Raw genomic sequence first — 18,712 nt, 5'->3', positions numbered from 1 at the left:
TTTGAGACTATTATGAATGGGATAGTTTTATTAATTTCTCTTTCAGTTGATTCATCACTCATATATAGAACACAATTGATTTATGGGTGTTAATTTTATATCCTGTACTATGCTGAATGAATTTAGGAGTTCTAGAAACTTTCTGGTTATTTTTTTTGGGGGGGTCTTCTAAATATAGAATCATGTCATCAGCAAATAGGGATAGTTTGAGTTCTTCTTTTCCAATTCATAGCCCTTTAATTTCTTTCTACTTTCTAATTGCTCTGGCTAGGGTTTCAAAAACTATGTTGAAAAGAAGTGGTGAAACATGGCATCCCTGCCTTGTACCAGTTTTTAAAGGGAATGTTTTCAATTATTTTTTTCATTTAGATTGATGTTGGCCTTGGGTTTAACACATATATCTTTCACAATGTTTAGGTATATTATTACTATTCCTAGTTCTTCTAGTGTTTGGAGCAAGAATGGATGCTGAATTTTGTCAAATGATTTTTCTGCATCTATTGAGATAACCATGTGATTCTTACCTTCAAAGTCTATTGATGTGATGAATTATGTTTATTGATTTCCAGATGTTGAATCAACCTTGCTTTCCTGGAATGAACCCCACCTGATTATGGTGCACTATCTTTTTAAATGCAATTTGCCAATATTTTCTTAAAATTTTTAAAATCTATGTTCATCAGGGATATTGGTCTGAAGTTTTCTTTCCTTGATGTGTCTTTGTCTGCTTTTGGAATCAGAGTGATACCAGCATTGTAGAACAAGTTTGGAAGGGTCCCTTTTTTCCATTTCATGGAATAATTTGAGGAAGATTGGTGTTAGTTCTTTGAAGGTCTGGTAGAACATGGCTGAGAATCTGTCTGGTCCTGAGGTTTTCTTTGTTGGTAAGCTTCTGATAGTGTTTTCAATTTCACCGTTTGAAATTGATCTGTTTAAATTTTCTATATCCCCCTGATTCAATTTGGGTAGGATATAGGTCTCTCAAAATTTGTTGATTATCTTCATGATTTTCTATTTCATTTGAGTATAGATTTTCAGAGTAGTTTTTGATGAATGTCGGCATTTCAATGGTGTCTGTTGTGGTATTTACGTTTTCATCACACATTTTAGAAATTTGAGATTACACTCTCTTTCTCCTTGTTAACCTGGCTAAGGATTTGTCAATTTTATTTATTTTTTCAACCAACCAACTCTTTCTTTGGTCAGTTTTTTTAAATTGCTCTGTTTGTTTTGTTTCAAGTTCTTTTGATTTCAGCTCTGATTTTAATTATTTCCCATCTTCTACTGCTTTGGGTGTTGATTTGTTCCTCTTTTTCTAGAGCTTTGAGATGTAATGTTAGGTTACTTATGTGGTGATTTTCTACTCGTTTAATGAGTGAACTCAATGCAAGGAACTTTCCTCTTATAACTGCATTCACAGTGTCCCAGAGATTTTGATGTTTTTTGCTATTCTCATCTGCCTCTAAGTATTTTAATTTTTTGATTTCATTTCTGATTTCTTCTGGTATACATTGGTCACTCAATAGCATATTATTTAGTCTCCAGGTGTTAGAGTAGCTTCTATTTTTTATTTTATTGTTGATTTCTAGTTTCATTCCATTATGATCATATAAAATGCAAGGTATTATCTCCATTTTTTTTTATTACCTAAGAGTTGCTTTGTGGCCTAAGATATGATCTATTTTAGAGAAGAATCTGTGTGCGGCTGAGAAGAAAATGTATTCAGTCATTGATGGATGAAATATTCTATATATGTCTGTTGAGTCTAAATTATTAGTTGTGGTTTTTAGTTCTATAGCTTCTTTAGTCAGTTTTTGTTTGAAGGATCTATCCAACGATGAGAAGTATGTTAAAGTCACCCAGTATTATTGTGTTGTGGTCTATTTGGTTTTGAAATTGAGAAGAGTTTGTTTGACGTACGTAGATTCTCCATTGTTTGGGGCATAAATATTCACTATTGTTACATCTTGTTGGTGTATAGTTCCCTTCAGCAATATGAAATGGCCTTCTTTGTCCCTTCTGATTAATTTAATTTTGATTTGAAACCCACTTTATCTGATATGAAGACAGAAACCTCTGTTTGTTTACAACATCCGTGTCAGTCTGTGTATGTCTTTGTCTGTGAGGTGAGTAGTCTCTAGGAAACAGCACATTGTTGGGTCTTGTTTTTTAATTCAGTCTGCCAGTCTATGTCTTTTGATTGATGAGTTCAGGCCATTTACATTCAATGTTATTATTGAAAAATGGTTTTTATTCCCTGTCATTTTATTTCTGGTTTTTATTTGAATTAGTTTCTCCTTTGATTGGCTATTCTTCTAGTGTAGTTCCTCCCTTTGCCGGTTTTCTCTTTTATTTTTCATTTCTTCATCATGAAATATTTTGCTAAGAGTGTTCTGTAGTGAAGCCTTTCTATTTGTGAATTATTTTAACTTTTGTTTACCATGGAAGGTTTTAATTTCATTGTCAGTTCTGAGTCTTGATATTTTGGGTTATAATATTCTTGGTTGACGTTCATTTTCTTGCAGAGATAGGTATATGTTAATCCATGACCTCCTAACTGGGTTAGAAGACAGCTGAGATCAGATTGGTTTTGCCTCTAAAAGTAACCTGTCATTTTTTTTTCTGGCAACCTTTAAAGTTCTGCCCTTATTCTGTGTGCTGTGCATTTTCATAATAATGTGTCTTGGTGTGGGTCTGTTGTGATTTTGTACATTTGGTGTCCTGTAAGCCTCCTGTATTTGATTTTCCATTTCATCCTTAAGGTTTTAGAAATTTTCAGATATTACTTCATTGAAAAGATTATGCATTCCTTTGGTCTATATCTTCAGGCCTTCCATCTATCCCAATAAATCTTAAATTTGGTCTTTTCACATTATTTTGTATTTCTTAGAATTTCTGTTCATGATCTATTAACACATTTCCTTCATGGTCAACTTTATTTTCTAGAGTATATATTGTGTCTTCATTGCCTGAAACTCTGGCTCACAATTCATTTGGTGTGCTGATGATGCCTTCCAATAAATTTTCCATATGGTTTATTGATTCCTTCATTTTGAGGATTTCTGCTTGGTGTATTTTTTTTCCCCCCAGAATCTCTCTCTCTTTATTCAAGTAATCTTTTGCTTCCTATATTTTCTCCCTTACATCATCTTTTCCCTCACAGATCAGTTTAACTCTGAACATTCTAAACTGCTTCTCTTACATTTCTTCAACTCTAGGGCCCAGCAATTTTTAGTCCACGCTGGAAGTAGAAAATCTAGATAACTTTGGGTTTGCAAATGACTTATTTTAGATACAACACCTAACATATGACCTGAAAGAGGAGGAATTGTTAAGGTAGAGTTCACTAAATTGAACAATGTGTGCTACATTAGACAATGAGGAGATAAAGCCACAAGCATGGGAAAAAATATATATTTGCACTGTTGTCTTTTGCAAAGTATTCAAGGAACTACTAAAGGTCAACAACAAAACTAACAATTAAAACATGGTAAAAAATTGTAACAGATAACTTACCAAAGAAGATAAACAAATAACAAATAAGCATATGTCAAGAAGCATACAAAAAAGGTGTTCAGCATCATATATCATTACGGAATTGGATTTAAACACCAAGAAGATACCAGTACACACAAATTTAAATGCCTCAAATCCAAAATACTGACAACAGCAAATATTGGAGAGAATGTCAAATAGAGGACTTCTTATTGCTGGTAGGAAAAGTTGCATGTAATTTTGTATAACAATGAGGGTCTCCCTCCATTACCATGCAATTTCCCTTTTCTCTCCCTTTCCATCCCACCTCATGTATCTGTTTAATGTTAATCTTTTCTTCCTGCTCTTCCTCCCTGCTCTGTTCTTAGTTGCTCTCATTATATCAAAGAAGACATTTGGTATTTGTTTTTTAGGGATTGGCTAGCTTCACTAAGCATAATCTGCTCTAGTGCCATCCATTTCCCTGCAAATTCTATGATTTTGTCATTTTTTAGTGCTGCGTAATACTCCATGGTGTATAAATGCCACATTTTTTTTATCCATTCATCTATTGAAGGGCATCTGGGTTGGTTCCACAGTCTAGCAATTGTGAATTGTGCTGCTATGAACATCGATGTAGCAGTATCCCTGTAGTACGCTCTTTTAAGGTCTTCAGGGAAAAGTCCAAGAAGGGCAATAGCTGGGTCAAATGGTGGTTCCATTCCCAGCTTTCCCAGGAATCTCCATACTGCTTTCCAAATTGGCCGCACCAGTTTGCAGTCCCACCAGCAATGTACAAGAGTACCCTTTTCCCCACATCCTCTCCAGCACTTGTTGTTGTTTGACTTCATAATGGCTGCCAATCTTACTGGAGTGAGATGGTATCTTAGGGTGGTTTTGATTTGCATTTCTCTGACTGCTAAAGATGGTGAGCATTTTTTCATGTACTTGTTGATTGATTGTATGTCCTCCTCTGAGAAGTGTCTGTTCAGGTCTTTGGCCCATTTGTTGATTGGGTTATTTGTTTTCTTATTGTTTAATTTTTTGAGTTCTTTGTATACTCTGGATATTAGGGCTCTATCTGAAGTGTGAGGAGTAAAAATTTGTTCCCATGGTGTAGGCTCCCTATTTACCTCTTTTATTGTTTCTCTTGCTGAGAGAAAACTTTTCAGTTTAAGTAAGTCCCATTTGTTGATTTTTGTTATCAACTTTTGTGCTATGGGTGTCCTAATAAGGAATTTGGAGCCCGACCCTACAGTATGTAGATCGTAGCCAACTTTTTCTTCTATCAGACGCAGAGTCTCTGATTTGATATCTAGCTCCTTGATCCACTTTGAGTTAACTTTTGTGCATGGCGAGAGGAGGGGATTCAGTTTCATTTTGTTGCATATGGATTTCCAGTTTTCCCAGCACCATTTGTTGAAGATGCTATCCTCTCTCCATTGCATGCTTTTAGCTCCTTTATCAAATATAAGATAGTTGTAGCTTTGTGGATTAGTCTCTGTGTCCTCTATTTTGTACCATTTGTCCACCCTCCTGTTTTGGTACCAGTACCATGCTGTTTTTGTTACTATTGCTCTGTAATATAGTTTTAAGTCTGGTATAACTTGAAAAGTATTGGTATTAATTCTTCCCTAAAGGTTTTGTAAAACTCCGCTGTATACCCATCCGGACCTGGGCTTTTCTTGGTTGGAAGTCTTTTGATTGCTTCTTCTATTTCATCTATTGTTATTGGTCTGTTTAAGTTGTGAGTATCCTCCTGACTCAGTCTGGGCAAATCATATGACTTAAGGAATTTATCGATGTCTTCACTATCTTCTATTTTATTGGAATATAGGTTTTCAAAATAATTTCTAATTGTCTTCTGTATTTCTGTAGTGTCTGTTGTGATATTGCCTTTTTCATCCCGTATGTTAGTGATTTGAGTTCTCTCTCTTCTTCTCTTCATTAGCATGGCTAAGGGTCTGTCGATCTTATTTATTTTTTCAAAGAACCAACTTTTAATTTTGTTAATTTTTTCAATAGTTTCTTTTGTTTCAATTTCGTTGATTTCCACTCTGATTTTAATTATTTCTTGCCTTCTGCTACATTTGCTGTTGTTTTGCTCTTCCTTTTCTAGGGCTTTGACATGAAGTGTGAGCTCATTTATTTGTTGGTTTTTCCTTTTTTTGAGGAATGACCTCCAAGCGATGAATTTCCCTCTTAAAACTGCTTTCATTGTGTCCCATAGATTCCAATATGCTGTGTCTGTATTTTCATTTATCTCTAAGAATTTTTTGATTTCCTCCTTTATGTCTTCTGTAACCCATTGATCATTCAGTAACATATTGTTCATTTTCCATGTGATGTAGGATTTTTCCTTCCTTCTTTTATCATTGATTTCCAGTTTCATTCCATTATGATCAGATAAAATGCATGGTATTATCTCCACCCCTGTATATTTACTGAGGGTTGCCCTATGGCATAATATATGGTCTATTTTTGAGGAGGATCCATGTGCTGCTGAGAAAAAAGTATATCCACTTGATGATGGTTGATATATTCTATATATGTCAGTTAAGTCTAGGTTGTTGATTGTGATATTGAGTTCTATAGTTTCTGTATTCAGCTTTTGTTTGGAGGATCTGTCCAATTGTGAGAGAGGTGTGTTGAAGTCACCCATAATTATTGTGTTGTGGTCTATTTGATTCTTGAACTTGAGGAGAATTTGTTTTATGAACGTCGCAGCACCATTATTTGGTGCATAAATATTGATAATTGTTATGTCTTGTTGGTGAATGGTTCCTTTTAACAGTATATAATGTCCTTCCTTATCCCTTTTGATTAATTTAGTCTTGAAGTCAATTTTATTCGATATGAGGATGGCCACCCCTGCTTGCTTACGAGGACCGTGTGCGTGGTATATTTTTTCCCAACCTTTCACCTTCAGCCTGTGTATGTCTTTTCCAATCAGATGTGTCTCCTGGAGGCAGCATATTGTTGGATTTGTTTTTTTAATCCATGTTACCAGCCTATGTCGCTTTATTGGAGAGTTTAAGCCATTAATGGAGGGAGATCCTCATTGTTATACAAAATTACATATAAGAGGTTGTGAGGGGAATGGGAAAATAAACAAGGAGAGATATGAATTACAGTGGATGGGGTAGTGAGAGAAGATGGGAGGGGAGGGAGGGGGGATGGTAGAGGATAGGAAAGGTAGCAGAATACAACAGTTACTAATAGGGCATTATGTAAAAATGTGGATGTGTAACCGATGTGATTCTGCAATCTGTATTTGGGGTAAAATTGGGAGTTCATAACCAACTTGAATCTAATGTATGAAATATGATATGTCAAGAGCTTTATAATGTTTTGAACAACCAATAAAAAAAAAATAAATAAAATAAAAGTGGTAATACCAGAAAAAAAAAAAGAGTAAATTTGCTAAGAAAACTGGTTGTCCAGATGGAGAAGTATGACATTAGACTCTTATCTCACCCTGCACAAAAATCAACTCAAAATGTATCAAAGACCTAGAAATTAAACCAGAAACTCATTCCAGCATATAGGCACAGACAAAAACTTTGTCAATAGGACCCTAAAGCTTAGGAAATAATGCCAAGAGTTAATAAATGCAGCGGCATCAAATTAAAAACTTCTGCACAGCAAAAGAAACAATTAGGTATGTGAAGAGCAAATCTACAGAATGGGAGAAAATCCTTGTGAGCTACTTTTCTGACAGAGGATTAATATCTAGACTATATAAAGAACTCAAAAAATTTGTCACCAAAAAATCAAATAACCCAGTTAATAAATAGACAAATGAATTAAACAGACACTTCTCAAAGGAGAAACACAAATAACCCACAAATATATGAAAAAATGTTCAACATCAATAGCAGTTATGCAAATCAAAACTACACTGAGTTTTCATCTTGCACCACTCAGAATGGCAGTCATCAAGAATAAAAATAATAAGCCAGGCACAGTAATGCACACTTGTAATTCCAGCAACTCAGGAGGCCAAGGCAAGAGGATTGCAAGTTCAAGACCAGCCTCAGCAACTTAGTTAGCGAGACCCTAGGTAACTTAGAGAAAAATGAAATTATGTAACTTGCAGGAAAATGGATAAAACTTGAGAGCACTATGTTAAGTGAAATAAGACAAACTCAGAAAATTAAGTGTCATCTGTTTTCTCTCATATGCAGAAGCTAGAGAGGAAAAAGAAAAAGAAAGGTGACTGCGGATCTCATGAAAATCAAAGGAGGATTAGTAGAGAAAAGGGACCAAGGAGTGGGAGGCAGACAGGGAGGGGGCATTCTGGGGAGTGATATTGGCCAATTAAATTATCTTGTTATATTATGTGCATGTATGACTATGTAAAAACAAATCCCATTACTATGTACAAGTGTAATTCAACAACAATCAAAAAAATGTGGGGAAAAAAAAAACAAAAAAAAATGCACCAATAAAAAAAACATGGGGAAAAAAAAGAATTGCAAAGGACAGTCTTCTCTGGAAGACTCTTAGATCATCTCAAAAATGGTATAAGGTGGGAACTTAGAACATCAAGAATGAAGGAAGGGCAACACAAATGGTAAATGACAGGAAACAGTTTCATTGAAAATGTAAAGGTGTTCCCGTTTCAGCTGTTTCTTATATCAGCCCTAAGGTTCTCCAAGGGCGTGAGTTAAAACTGCAGTTCTTTGAAATGAACATCACATCATTAACCTCGGTACATATATGACTGCACATATGGTGCGATTCTACTTCGTGTACAACCAGAGAAATGAAAAGTTGTGCTCCATTTGTGTACAATGACAGCATTCTGCTGTCATGTATGACTAATAATTATAATAAATTAAAAAATTTTAAAAACTAAAAAAAAAAAAAAAGTTGCATGATTTGTTAAAAAACTGAACATGTTCTAACCATATGATCCAACAATCAAGTTCCTTCATATATTTACCCATACGAGTTGAAAACTATGTATATACAGAGACCTGCACATGAATGTTTATATCATCTTTATTTATAATATAAACATTCATGATTATTTATAACAATCTTCTTTATTTATCATTGTCCAAACTTGGAATCAACCAAGATGTCCTTCTCTAGGTAAATGGATAAGTAAACTGTAGCACATCCATACAATGTCATAAAGAAATGAACTATAAGACAAAAAGTTATGGAAGAACCTTCAGGGCATATTACTGAGAGAATCCATTCTGAAAAATGCTACATATTGCTTGATTCCAACTACATGACATTCTGGAAGAGACAAAACTATGCAGCCAGTAAAATGATCAAACAGAGGACAGAGATGGGGTATAAACAGGTAGAGCACTGAAGACTTTTAGAGCAGTATATTTTGTATGATTCTATAATGGTGGATCCATGGCACTCTTCATTTGTCAAAAAAACCATAGAAATTACAACAGGAACAGCAAATCCTAATGTAAGCTATGCATTCTGACAATAAATATGTCAATATTGGCTCATCAAATGTAATAAATGTACAGCTGTGGTGTGGGATGTTTATGGTGGGAAGGCTGAGCATATGTGGGAGAAAGGGGTATTCATCAGAAATCTCTGTACTTTCTATTCAATTTTGCTGCAAACATAAAACTGTTCTAAAAAAACGTATATTAAAATTTAAAAAGACAGCTGATATAAAAATATTGGACTTTTGAAAACTACTGGACTTTAAGAAAACAGTTGGACTTTTTCTAGGAAGAAAATAAAGATACTCTTTGAATATTTGAGAAAAAAGACTAAGTCACTTATCCAGGAAAGAAAATAATACTGTCTATGGACTTTCTGACTGAAATGCTTTATGCCAGAATATAGTGATGTCATATATTAAAGATAATAAATTTTAAAAAGTCAAGGATTTTATATTTATTCAAACTGATCTTCAAGAACAAAGCTGTAAGACAAACTTAGGGACAAAACACCAAGATCTCTGGGGTATAGTGTTCACAGTAGTCCTTCCTACATAATCAATTACAAAGAGAGCTTCAGAGACTCAAAATGACAAAAGACACTGACAAAACAATTAGAAGACTACAGAACATCACAGTCTCTCTTTTAATTCAAAAAACAATCTTTGATAATAGTGCTTCTAATCTACATAGGGAGAAACTGAATGTCTATGTTAAAGGAACTTACCCATGATTGCTTAGCAACTGACAGAGCCAGAATCAGAACCACAGCCCATACTTTTTCCACACAAAGCTGAGAAAGCTGGGGCTCTCACAAATGCATTAACCACACCTCTGTGTCTTTGCATATACTGGCACTAAATATTGTTCTTTTAAAAAAATTTCTTTGATTTAGCTCAAAATAACTTGCTTTCTCTGTGGATTTTCCTAATCCAAAAGGGCCAATATATTATTGTTAGTCCAACTGTATTAAAGTTTCCTCCTCTGTGGCCCCAGAACATGTCATATATAACATTTTAACACAGACTCTGACACATGTTATATTCACGATGCCAAGAATTCTCACTTTTTTGTCTTAAAATCCCAGTACAGAGCATATTCTTCTGAGTAAATGTAGTTGGGGAAAAAATAAAAAAAGAGAGCAGCTAACAAGCCTGACTTTTCAAGAAAAGTTACTTACTTAAACATCTGTGAAGTACCTTTGAACACTGTGCATCCTTTTTATTCTTGCCCTTTTCATGTAGTGTTATAATTTATTTGTTTTCATTTTTTCTATCCTCTTGAGCTCAAATATGAATTTTTATTTCTTTGTGAATTCACCATATCACACATAATAGTGTGGACAGCTAATAAGTGTTCAATAAATAGTTGAAGAGCTAAATTTTAAAAAGTCAGACAAATAGTAAGCTATTCCTGTAGATAGATAATGGTGAACATGGAGAATGAAAGCCCTATTTTAGGCTGCTTAAGTTTTATTGTATATCAAATTATATACATTTAAGTAATAAAAATTTATATGAGAAATCAGAATCTGATATTTTTAAAGAAATATTTCTAAAGGGCATGAACATATATAGGACTTTTAGACTATAAAAAGATTTGACATTTTTATCATTATTTAAGAAAGTCTTTATATCCTGGAGACACTTGTATGCTGGAATAAAGCCTGAGGCATTATGAAAATCGGGCTAGAATAAGGTGTATTAAATTATTAGAATTTTTGTTTTTGATAGTGTTAGCATACAACTACACATTTTCCTGAGGAGTTTAAACAAATTAATTACAAATTAATTATAGGTCTATACACTTTGTGTTTTTGCTCTTTATCCAAACAAATAATTATACTAACTCTTCTTTATTCAAAGTGTTTTCCCCTTAATATAAAAAAATTAAAATGATTAATTGCTAAGAGATGCATCCTTAATAAGAAAATAGCAACCTACTTTTGCCCCTTCAGTAACATGTGCATAGGCTCATTTCACTAATTCTCAGCATCTAACTAATGCCATTACAGAACATGTCAATAGACTTATCTCCTTGAGCTTCAGAATGAGTTTCACTATAAATTTTAGGGAGAGACAAAGATCAACAGAGAAAAACAGCACAAAAATTCACACACACACACACACACACACACACTCACACCTGGACATACTTTTCCAAAAAGGAAAACTACGTTCAACATACTTATCATGTGGACAAGCTGTTTAATTTGAAAACACTTGTTATATATATGGAAACTATTCCTTATGTAAAATTGTAATACCAAATCCCATAAGACTCATAGATCATGAAAGTTTTCCTTCTGCCTCATAACTCTCCCTCCCCACTCCTAGAATAATGTCTATCATTACTACTACTGATCTTTTCATCAAATGAATTCCTGAATCTACATCAAAACATAAACCATTCATCTTTAAAATTGCTCCTATATTTTTCTTCATGGAAAACATTGTTCTGATATTTCCAGCTTCCCCATGAAATTTTCTATTCCTTTTTTTTTTTTTTTTTTAAAGATAGGGTCTTACTATGTTACCCAGGCTTGTCTCAAATGCACAATCCTCTTGAGTAGCTGAACCAACAGGCATGCACTACTGTGTGCCCAGTTTCCTATTTCTTTTATCTTTAGATCCTGTTCAGGCCACAGGAGTCAAAACTCATGACACTACCATGTAGTATATCAACTCCCCAGAAAATTAAATCATTCTCTGTATTAGTGAAATATTATTACAACCAAAAAATGATCCATTTCAAATAATTCACTTTAAATGGAAACATCTTAAAGCATACAATTCAATTTTTAATATTACTTCTAGTATAGAAAAACAACTACTTTCTGCTTACCACTTTTAATAGTTGTATTTTCTAATAATTCTGTCTGGAGTTGTAGTTCTGCCTCTCCAAGTATCTTCAGAACTGAATCTGCAGGGCTTTTACCCCAGACTTTTCTTGGAGATCCACTAGGTTCTATTTTAACAACTTCTCCCACTGTATGCTCTATAAAAAAAAAATACAAAGAAGTAATTTTCAATGATAGAAATAATAAATCTGCACTGGCAGATTTGGTGTCTTTTATCTAAGTGATTGTTTAAGGAGAAAAAAATTATATCCAAAAGATATCAGAGAATAAATATTAAGATACATATGCTTGTGGATTAAAAGTAGAAAAAGTATTTCTAGTAAAATTTGTTATATTTTATATACCATTGGACACTTTTTGATAATAACAATTTGGCGTAAACTATTTTAATAAAATTTAGTGAAGCGGGCCAGGGTTGTGGCTCAGTGGTAGAGCACTTGCCTAGCATACTGGGTTTGATCCCTGCATCACATAAAAATAATAAAATAAAATAAAGGTATTGTGTCCATCTACAGCTAAGAAAAAATATTTTTAAAATTTAAAAAATTAGTGAAGCATTAACTAGAAAATTATCTACTAAAGTCTGAGTCATTGGAACATTTAGTAGTAAAACATAAAGCTTATAGGTACCAAGGAGTAATACACAAGATACAATATATTATGGGGCATAAGTTATACAACCTTTTAACTGTAAACTATATGGTTCATACAGTTTCTTTGGTACCAGTTCCATGAAAGTAAGTATATGAAAAATAGCAGGTAATATTCAGTTTTGTACAACCAACAAACATGACTCCAATTAGGAGTTAATTTTTTAAAGGATGATTAAACAGATAACGCAGAAACAGATCCATACCTTTAAAGTCATCTGATTTTTTTTTTCTAAAAGTATTTTTTTTTTTTAGTTGTAGTTGGACACAATACCTTTATTTTATTTATTTACTTTTATGTGGTGCTGAGGATTGAACCCAGGGCCTCGCACATGCTAGGCAAGTGCTTTACCGCTGAACCACAACCCCAGCCCCAGTCATCTGATGTTTGACAAAGATGCCAAAACAATGCAATTGAGTGGAAAGAATCTTTAAGAAACATTACAATTGAATGTATATAAGAAAAAAAAAAAAAGAATATAAAGTTCAACCCTGTAAATGCATGGAGAGAAAACTCAGGTGGACTCAGTGGTCTCTCTAAGATGAGAATACAGAGCCTAGGGAGGCCAAAGTGGCTAATGTTTGCAAGATAGTAGTGATGAAGAATAGAAAGTTACACAGAAAGAGAACTCAGGAAAATTGTAAAAAGCCATTTCAAGTTTTTAGCTGAGCACTAATAAGCACATCAGTATATCATTTGTAAGAAAATTACTGGTGTCCAGAGAAAAGACCACCCAAAAGGAGTAGAGGGAATAATACTTTGGAGTTTACACAGGGCCAGAAATAGTTCTTATTTCTAAGCAGGAAAAGAAATACTTACGATTCACAAGGCATCAGGCAAATTATTAAGAAAGGTTGTTGACTTAGCTAAGGCAAGATTAGCAATAGACTAAATACTGCTCTGTTTCACTTAACAAAGCTTAAAAGCAAGACCTAAATGGGTCAAGTTATTCACAAGTAACTAAATTGCGTCCCAAAACAAAGGTCAAGAATATTTATAGGAACCCAAAAACATATGTACCATAGATTGAAGTTTATAAGGTTTGGCCCCCCAAAATCACCCTAGCAGAATACAACCTGTGATAAAAGAAAAAAAATAAAGCTGAACAATTGAAACGAACCGTATTAATGGACAAGAACATTTATAATTGTCATTATAGCTGAATTCCGTATGTTCAACAATATAAAGAAAAGACTGGCCATGGTAATTCAAAATAAGGAAAATATTAACAAAGATAAAGGAAAAAAGAAAAAGAAAAACAAGGACAACAACAACAAAAACCCAAACCTGGAACAGCTAAATGCTCCCAAATTTTCCAAATTTGATGAAAACTATAAACTCATAAATCCAAGAAGAACAACAAAACTCAAGCAAAACAAACATGATGAAAATGACATCAAGGGCATCATATTCAAATTCACTACAAACAAGGTTACAGGGAAAATCAGAAAAGCAGGGGAAAGAAAAGACAATATATAAGAATAAGAGATAATTTCCCATCACAAGTAATACAGACAGTGGGGAACAAATATAAAGTATTTAAAAATTAGAATATTTGCAAAATAAAGGAAAAATATAAGTTTTTACAAACACATAAAAACCAGAACAATTCATCACTAGCAGGACTGCACAGTAAGAGGTCTTAAAGGGAGTATTACAGGACCATATTAATGGACAAGAACATTTATAATTGTCATTATAGCTGAATTCCATATGTTCAACAACCTAGAGAAAAGACTGGCCATGGACAGAACTTTGTCCTACACAAAAGAATAAAGAATAATGGAAATGGTGAGATTATGATAGATGAAAACAACCTTTTCTCACAAATTATTATTTAAATTGCTTCAAAGGATAGATGACTTTGAGATATTATGGGATATGTAGCATAAGTAAAAAAACCAAACAAACAAAAAACAAAAATCCAAAACAATAGCACAAAAGTTGGGAGGGAATAAATTTAAGAATATTGTTGTGATGTTCTTACATTACACTTGAAGTATACTAAATCACTTGAAATTAGATTGTGATTTCAAGGTACTACTACCTCTAAAATAAACATTGCTGGGAGCCATTAGCCAAGTAGGTATGACAATTTCCTTGCCAGCGTACCCCATGTTGCTGACATGTTGCAGTGACATTGAATGTACTTAACCTTGCTCAAGGACCAAGGCAGATTAGGGTGTTCCCGGTTTTAAGATAATCTTGTTTAGGGCGTTCCCAGTTTAGGTTCCAGGTTTAAGGTTTAAGATTATTCCTGCTGGGAATAGGGCGTATCCTGCTGCCTGAGTTCCCCTTGAGTTCTCACGGGATTCAGACAGTATATTTTGGAGATAGAAGCCCAGTGGAGGTGGATTTGGGCAGAGAACGTGGATTTCCCCAGAACATGATTGTAGACGGCTGGTGTGAGTTCGGGAATAAAGAGTTGCTGTTTGAATCTACAAGCTGTGTGGTGGCTCGTGATTGTGTGCCCAGCCAGACTGCGGCATTTGTGCCCAGCCAGACTGCGGCATTTGGTGGCCCGTATGGGGAACTTCTGAATCTTAGAGGTAAGTGAAATTTCTCACCCTTGAGGAAGAGAGAAAGAATGGGTGAACATTTCAAAAAACAACGTGTTATTGTTTTGATTTATTTTGTTTTTATTTCAAGTTGCCTGTTCCTAGAACTTTCTCAGGCAAACTGGGGAAAATGGTTGACTCAAGGTTTGAAGTTGTTCGCCTCCGAGCAAGAGAAATTGTTAGAGGAAGGAGGCACCCCAGTAAGACCAAGAACAGTTAAGGCATATGTTGATACAATACAAAAATGTAGCCCATGGCTTTTTAAAGACGAGTTATTAAGTATATCAATGGGACCACCATGGTATCCTGTAGAAGGATTTTTCTTCAAGAAAGAGATGGCTAGTTCTGTTTGCTACACTTGTCTAAGATCTTGGTTTCTACAAAGTTCTGATTAATTTACAAAGCTAAAATGTTGAAACATCAACCACTCTTTACTTATTAAGTTACATAAGGTAATATATTTAAGCATGTGTGTTTTCATAAATTGGTGAATGGAAAAAAGGTTTAATATTGCTTTGGTCTGTGTCTTTGCTAAAACAAGGTTACTAAGAGTTAAGATTCTATCATGTGTAATTTATATACAAAGAGTATAAGAAGTTTCAGTTGGGTTTCAATTATAGTATTATAGTATCATAAAAAACATGAAAGTCTTTCATCTTATTAAAGTGGAGTAATTTGTCTAAATCAGAAATTTTATAAGAGTTGTTTCAAAATGTGAATTTATAAAAAGGGTTAACGGTTAAAAAAGAGATAGAAAAAGATTCAAGATGTGGAAATATATTTTAATATAAAAGGTTAAAGGAAAAAGAAATGTTTCTAGATGAGATAATCTCTGTGTGGTAAAGTAAAAAGTTGTAAAATGCCATTTAAAAAGATTTTGAGGAAACTAGACTTACTTTAAAAGCTTGAGAAAGGAAGAAAAAAGAAAAAGGTATTTGTACATGGCAGATTGAGACAAAGCTTCTCAATGGGGTTAAAAAAAAAGCCTTTGGTTGAAGGGCAGCCATGTAAACTAACATTGAAGCGATTTAAACAAAATCTAAGCCTCATTTAAAAGAGTGAAGTTGTAGGTGTTGAAAAAGTACATTTAAAAGTACAGTATAGATGATAATTAAAAGGCTTTAAAAGGTTAAATTGAAGGTGGTTAAAATGCCTTCATGATGGAGGAAAGAAGCTTAGTTAATCTTAAAGGCATTGCTTAAAAAAATAAGAAGATAATAGGATTCAAGTAAGGTATTTCAGGTAGAAAATGCAAAAAGCTAAGATAACTATTAGATACAGACATATACTTATTAAAGCAAAAAGAGGGAATTGGAAAGGGGTATATATCCCCCAAAGATAAATTTAAAATAACCCTTTTTACTCTAAACTTTTTAAATTTGGATTCATCAGGACTTAGTGCTGCGGAAAGGCATATGTATCCAAAAAATGTACATAAGCCTAAAGTACTTTGGAAAGATATTCTAACAGGACAATGGAAAGGTCCTGACCCAGTGATTGTCTGGAGTCGGGGGTCTGTTTGTGTTTTTCCACAGGGAGAACAGCAGCCCATTTGGATTCCAGAGAGATTAACTAAAACAGTTTCTACAGATCGAAAAGAAGATGATTTGACTCAAATCCATAACAGCTGATATCCAGAGCTCCAGCTTGGCCATTCTTACATCTGCGACAGTGATTAACCAGGATGCTTTTTTCAATAGCTATTTTATTATTGCATTTTTCTACATCATAAGGTTCTATTTTTATTTTTTGAGCTCATACAAACCTAGGTTAATGTTTTTCTGATCAGTTTTATTTTTTGACTGTGGAGTTTTTAAACATTGCAATGGAGATTTCACCCAGGTAAAGCTACAAGGCCTTTACTATTTTCTTATGTGTTGTATGTTTGTGTACACTCTTGTGTTTTGTGTTGTATGTCTGTATGTGCGTATGTCCATATTTCTTATATGAGGAGCGCTCATGAAAAAATGGATCCGAATTATTATTATTTTTTTATTCACGTGATTTAAATGGTTTAATTTAAATTATGTAAACAGCTGTTAAGGATTGTTTTTAAAGGTGGTTAACAGATCTGTTTGTTTACTAGTTTAAATTAGGTAAAAGGCTGTTAAGCATTGTTTTTAAAGTAGGTTAACAGATCTGTTTGTTTACTTTCACCTTTCCTTTTCATTATATTTAATAATTCTTTTCAGGATAATGTCTCTTTAGCATCATTGCCAGAATTCCTATCTCCATCCCAGTGCCGGTGAAGAACTCAACAAGTAATGCTCAATCAAAGAGTCAACTTACTTTGGGAGCAAACGGATTTTGGGAGGAAATGGACATATTGATAGATTCCTCTGCTTTGAACTGCTTGCAGAACTTGCCTGGACTATGTAACTATCGTTTGGTGCAGCGAATTGTGGTAATGCTGGCATATCTTTGCTGATGGTGTCACTGGTTATGCAATTTTTCCTTGCCAGCGCACCCCATGTTAATTGTGGTAGTGCTGACATATCTTTGCTGATGGTGTCACCAGTGATGCAATTTTTCCCAAGGAGCCGTCAATTGGCTTGGTGTCGTGGCATTTCTGTATCCTCCTCCCTTCTGCTAGTGATGGTCTAAAATTTGGGGGCCAATGGCTTATGCTGGACCGGTAGTCAGTGACGGGTATGATCCAATTGCAGTGGTATCAACCTAAGACAGGAGGCTGACGCCTAAAGGTCAGTTTTCCGATGACGGGTAAGAACCATATGTTGAATTGGACAACCTACCAGGCACGGTCCATAAGCCACATTAACCTCACTCCCCCACTGGCACCAAGGCCAAATTTGGGGGCCAACAGAGGTGAGGCAAAGAACCTCACCCCCCCCACTGGTGCATAGACCTATCCACAAGTATGGCTGTATGCTGGACCGGTAGTCAGTGACGGGTATGATTCAATTGCAGTGGTATCAACCTAAGACAGGAGGCTGACGCCTAAAGGTCAGTTTTTCCCATGACGGGTAAGAACCATATGTTGAATTGGACAACCTACCAGGCACGGTCCTTAAGCCACATTGCTTGTTGTTTAATTAATCAGAAGGGGGGAGATGCTGGGAGCCATTAGCCAAGTAGGTATGACAATTTCCTTGCCAGCGTACCCCATGTTGCTGACATGTTGCAGTGACATTGAATGTACTTAACCTTGCTCAAGGACCAAGGCAGATTAGGGTGTTCCCGGTTTTAAGATAATCTTGTTTAGGGCGTTCCCAGTTTAGGTTCCAGGTTTAAGGTTTAAGATTATTCCTGCTGGGAATAGGGCGTATCCTGCTGCCTGAGTTCCCCTTGAGTTCTCACGGGATTCAGACAGTATATTTTGGAGATAGAAGCCCAGTGGAGGTGGATTTGGGCAGAGAACGTGGATTTCCCCAGAACATGATTGTAGACGGCTGGTGTGAGTTCGGGAATAAAGAGTTGCTGTTTGAATCTACAAGCTGTGTGGTGGCTCGTGATTGTGTGCCCAGCCAGACTGCGGCATTTGTGCCCAGCCAGACTGCGGCAAAACATTAAAATAGAACAAAGAGCTAGAGGTAATAAATCAATGATAAAATGGAATGACAAAAATATATTCAACTTGTAAAAAATTCACGAGCAAAGAAGAGGAAAAAGGAATAGGGAAGAAAAATAGAAGGTCCAAACAGAAAACAAATAGCAAAATGGTACACTTAACGTTCTATTGCTTGTAAGTAGTGTAAAAACACCATTAAAGGTTATAAGAGTAT

At 34.7% G+C, this 18,712-nt stretch overlaps 1 protein-coding gene across 10 annotated transcripts in view; it reads right to left on the bottom strand.

Annotated features, from left to right (window-relative positions):
• Nek1 (NIMA related kinase 1) overlaps positions 1–18,712 on the bottom strand; it is a 175,592-nt gene that overhangs the window by 41,747 nt on the left and 115,133 nt on the right. For all 10 annotated transcript variants that reach the window (XM_046447807.1, XM_046447809.2, XM_058580364.1 and 7 more), the window contains one exon: positions 11,745–11,897. In XM_046447807.1, coding sequence (XP_046303763.1) covers positions 11,745–11,897 — 153 coding nt within the window. The remainder of the gene's footprint in view (positions 1–11,744; positions 11,898–18,712) is intronic.

This window comes from Marmota monax, unplaced genomic scaffold, assembly GCF_021218885.2.
Source record: "Marmota monax isolate L192 unplaced genomic scaffold, Marmota_monax_Labrador192_F-V1.1 WCK01_AAM20220418_F8-fsc00040, whole genome shotgun sequence".
NCBI lineage: Eukaryota > Metazoa > Chordata > Mammalia > Rodentia > Sciuridae > Marmota > Marmota monax.
The sequence above is the reverse complement of the archived record's forward strand: the minus strand, read 5'-3'. Positions and strand labels throughout refer to the sequence as shown.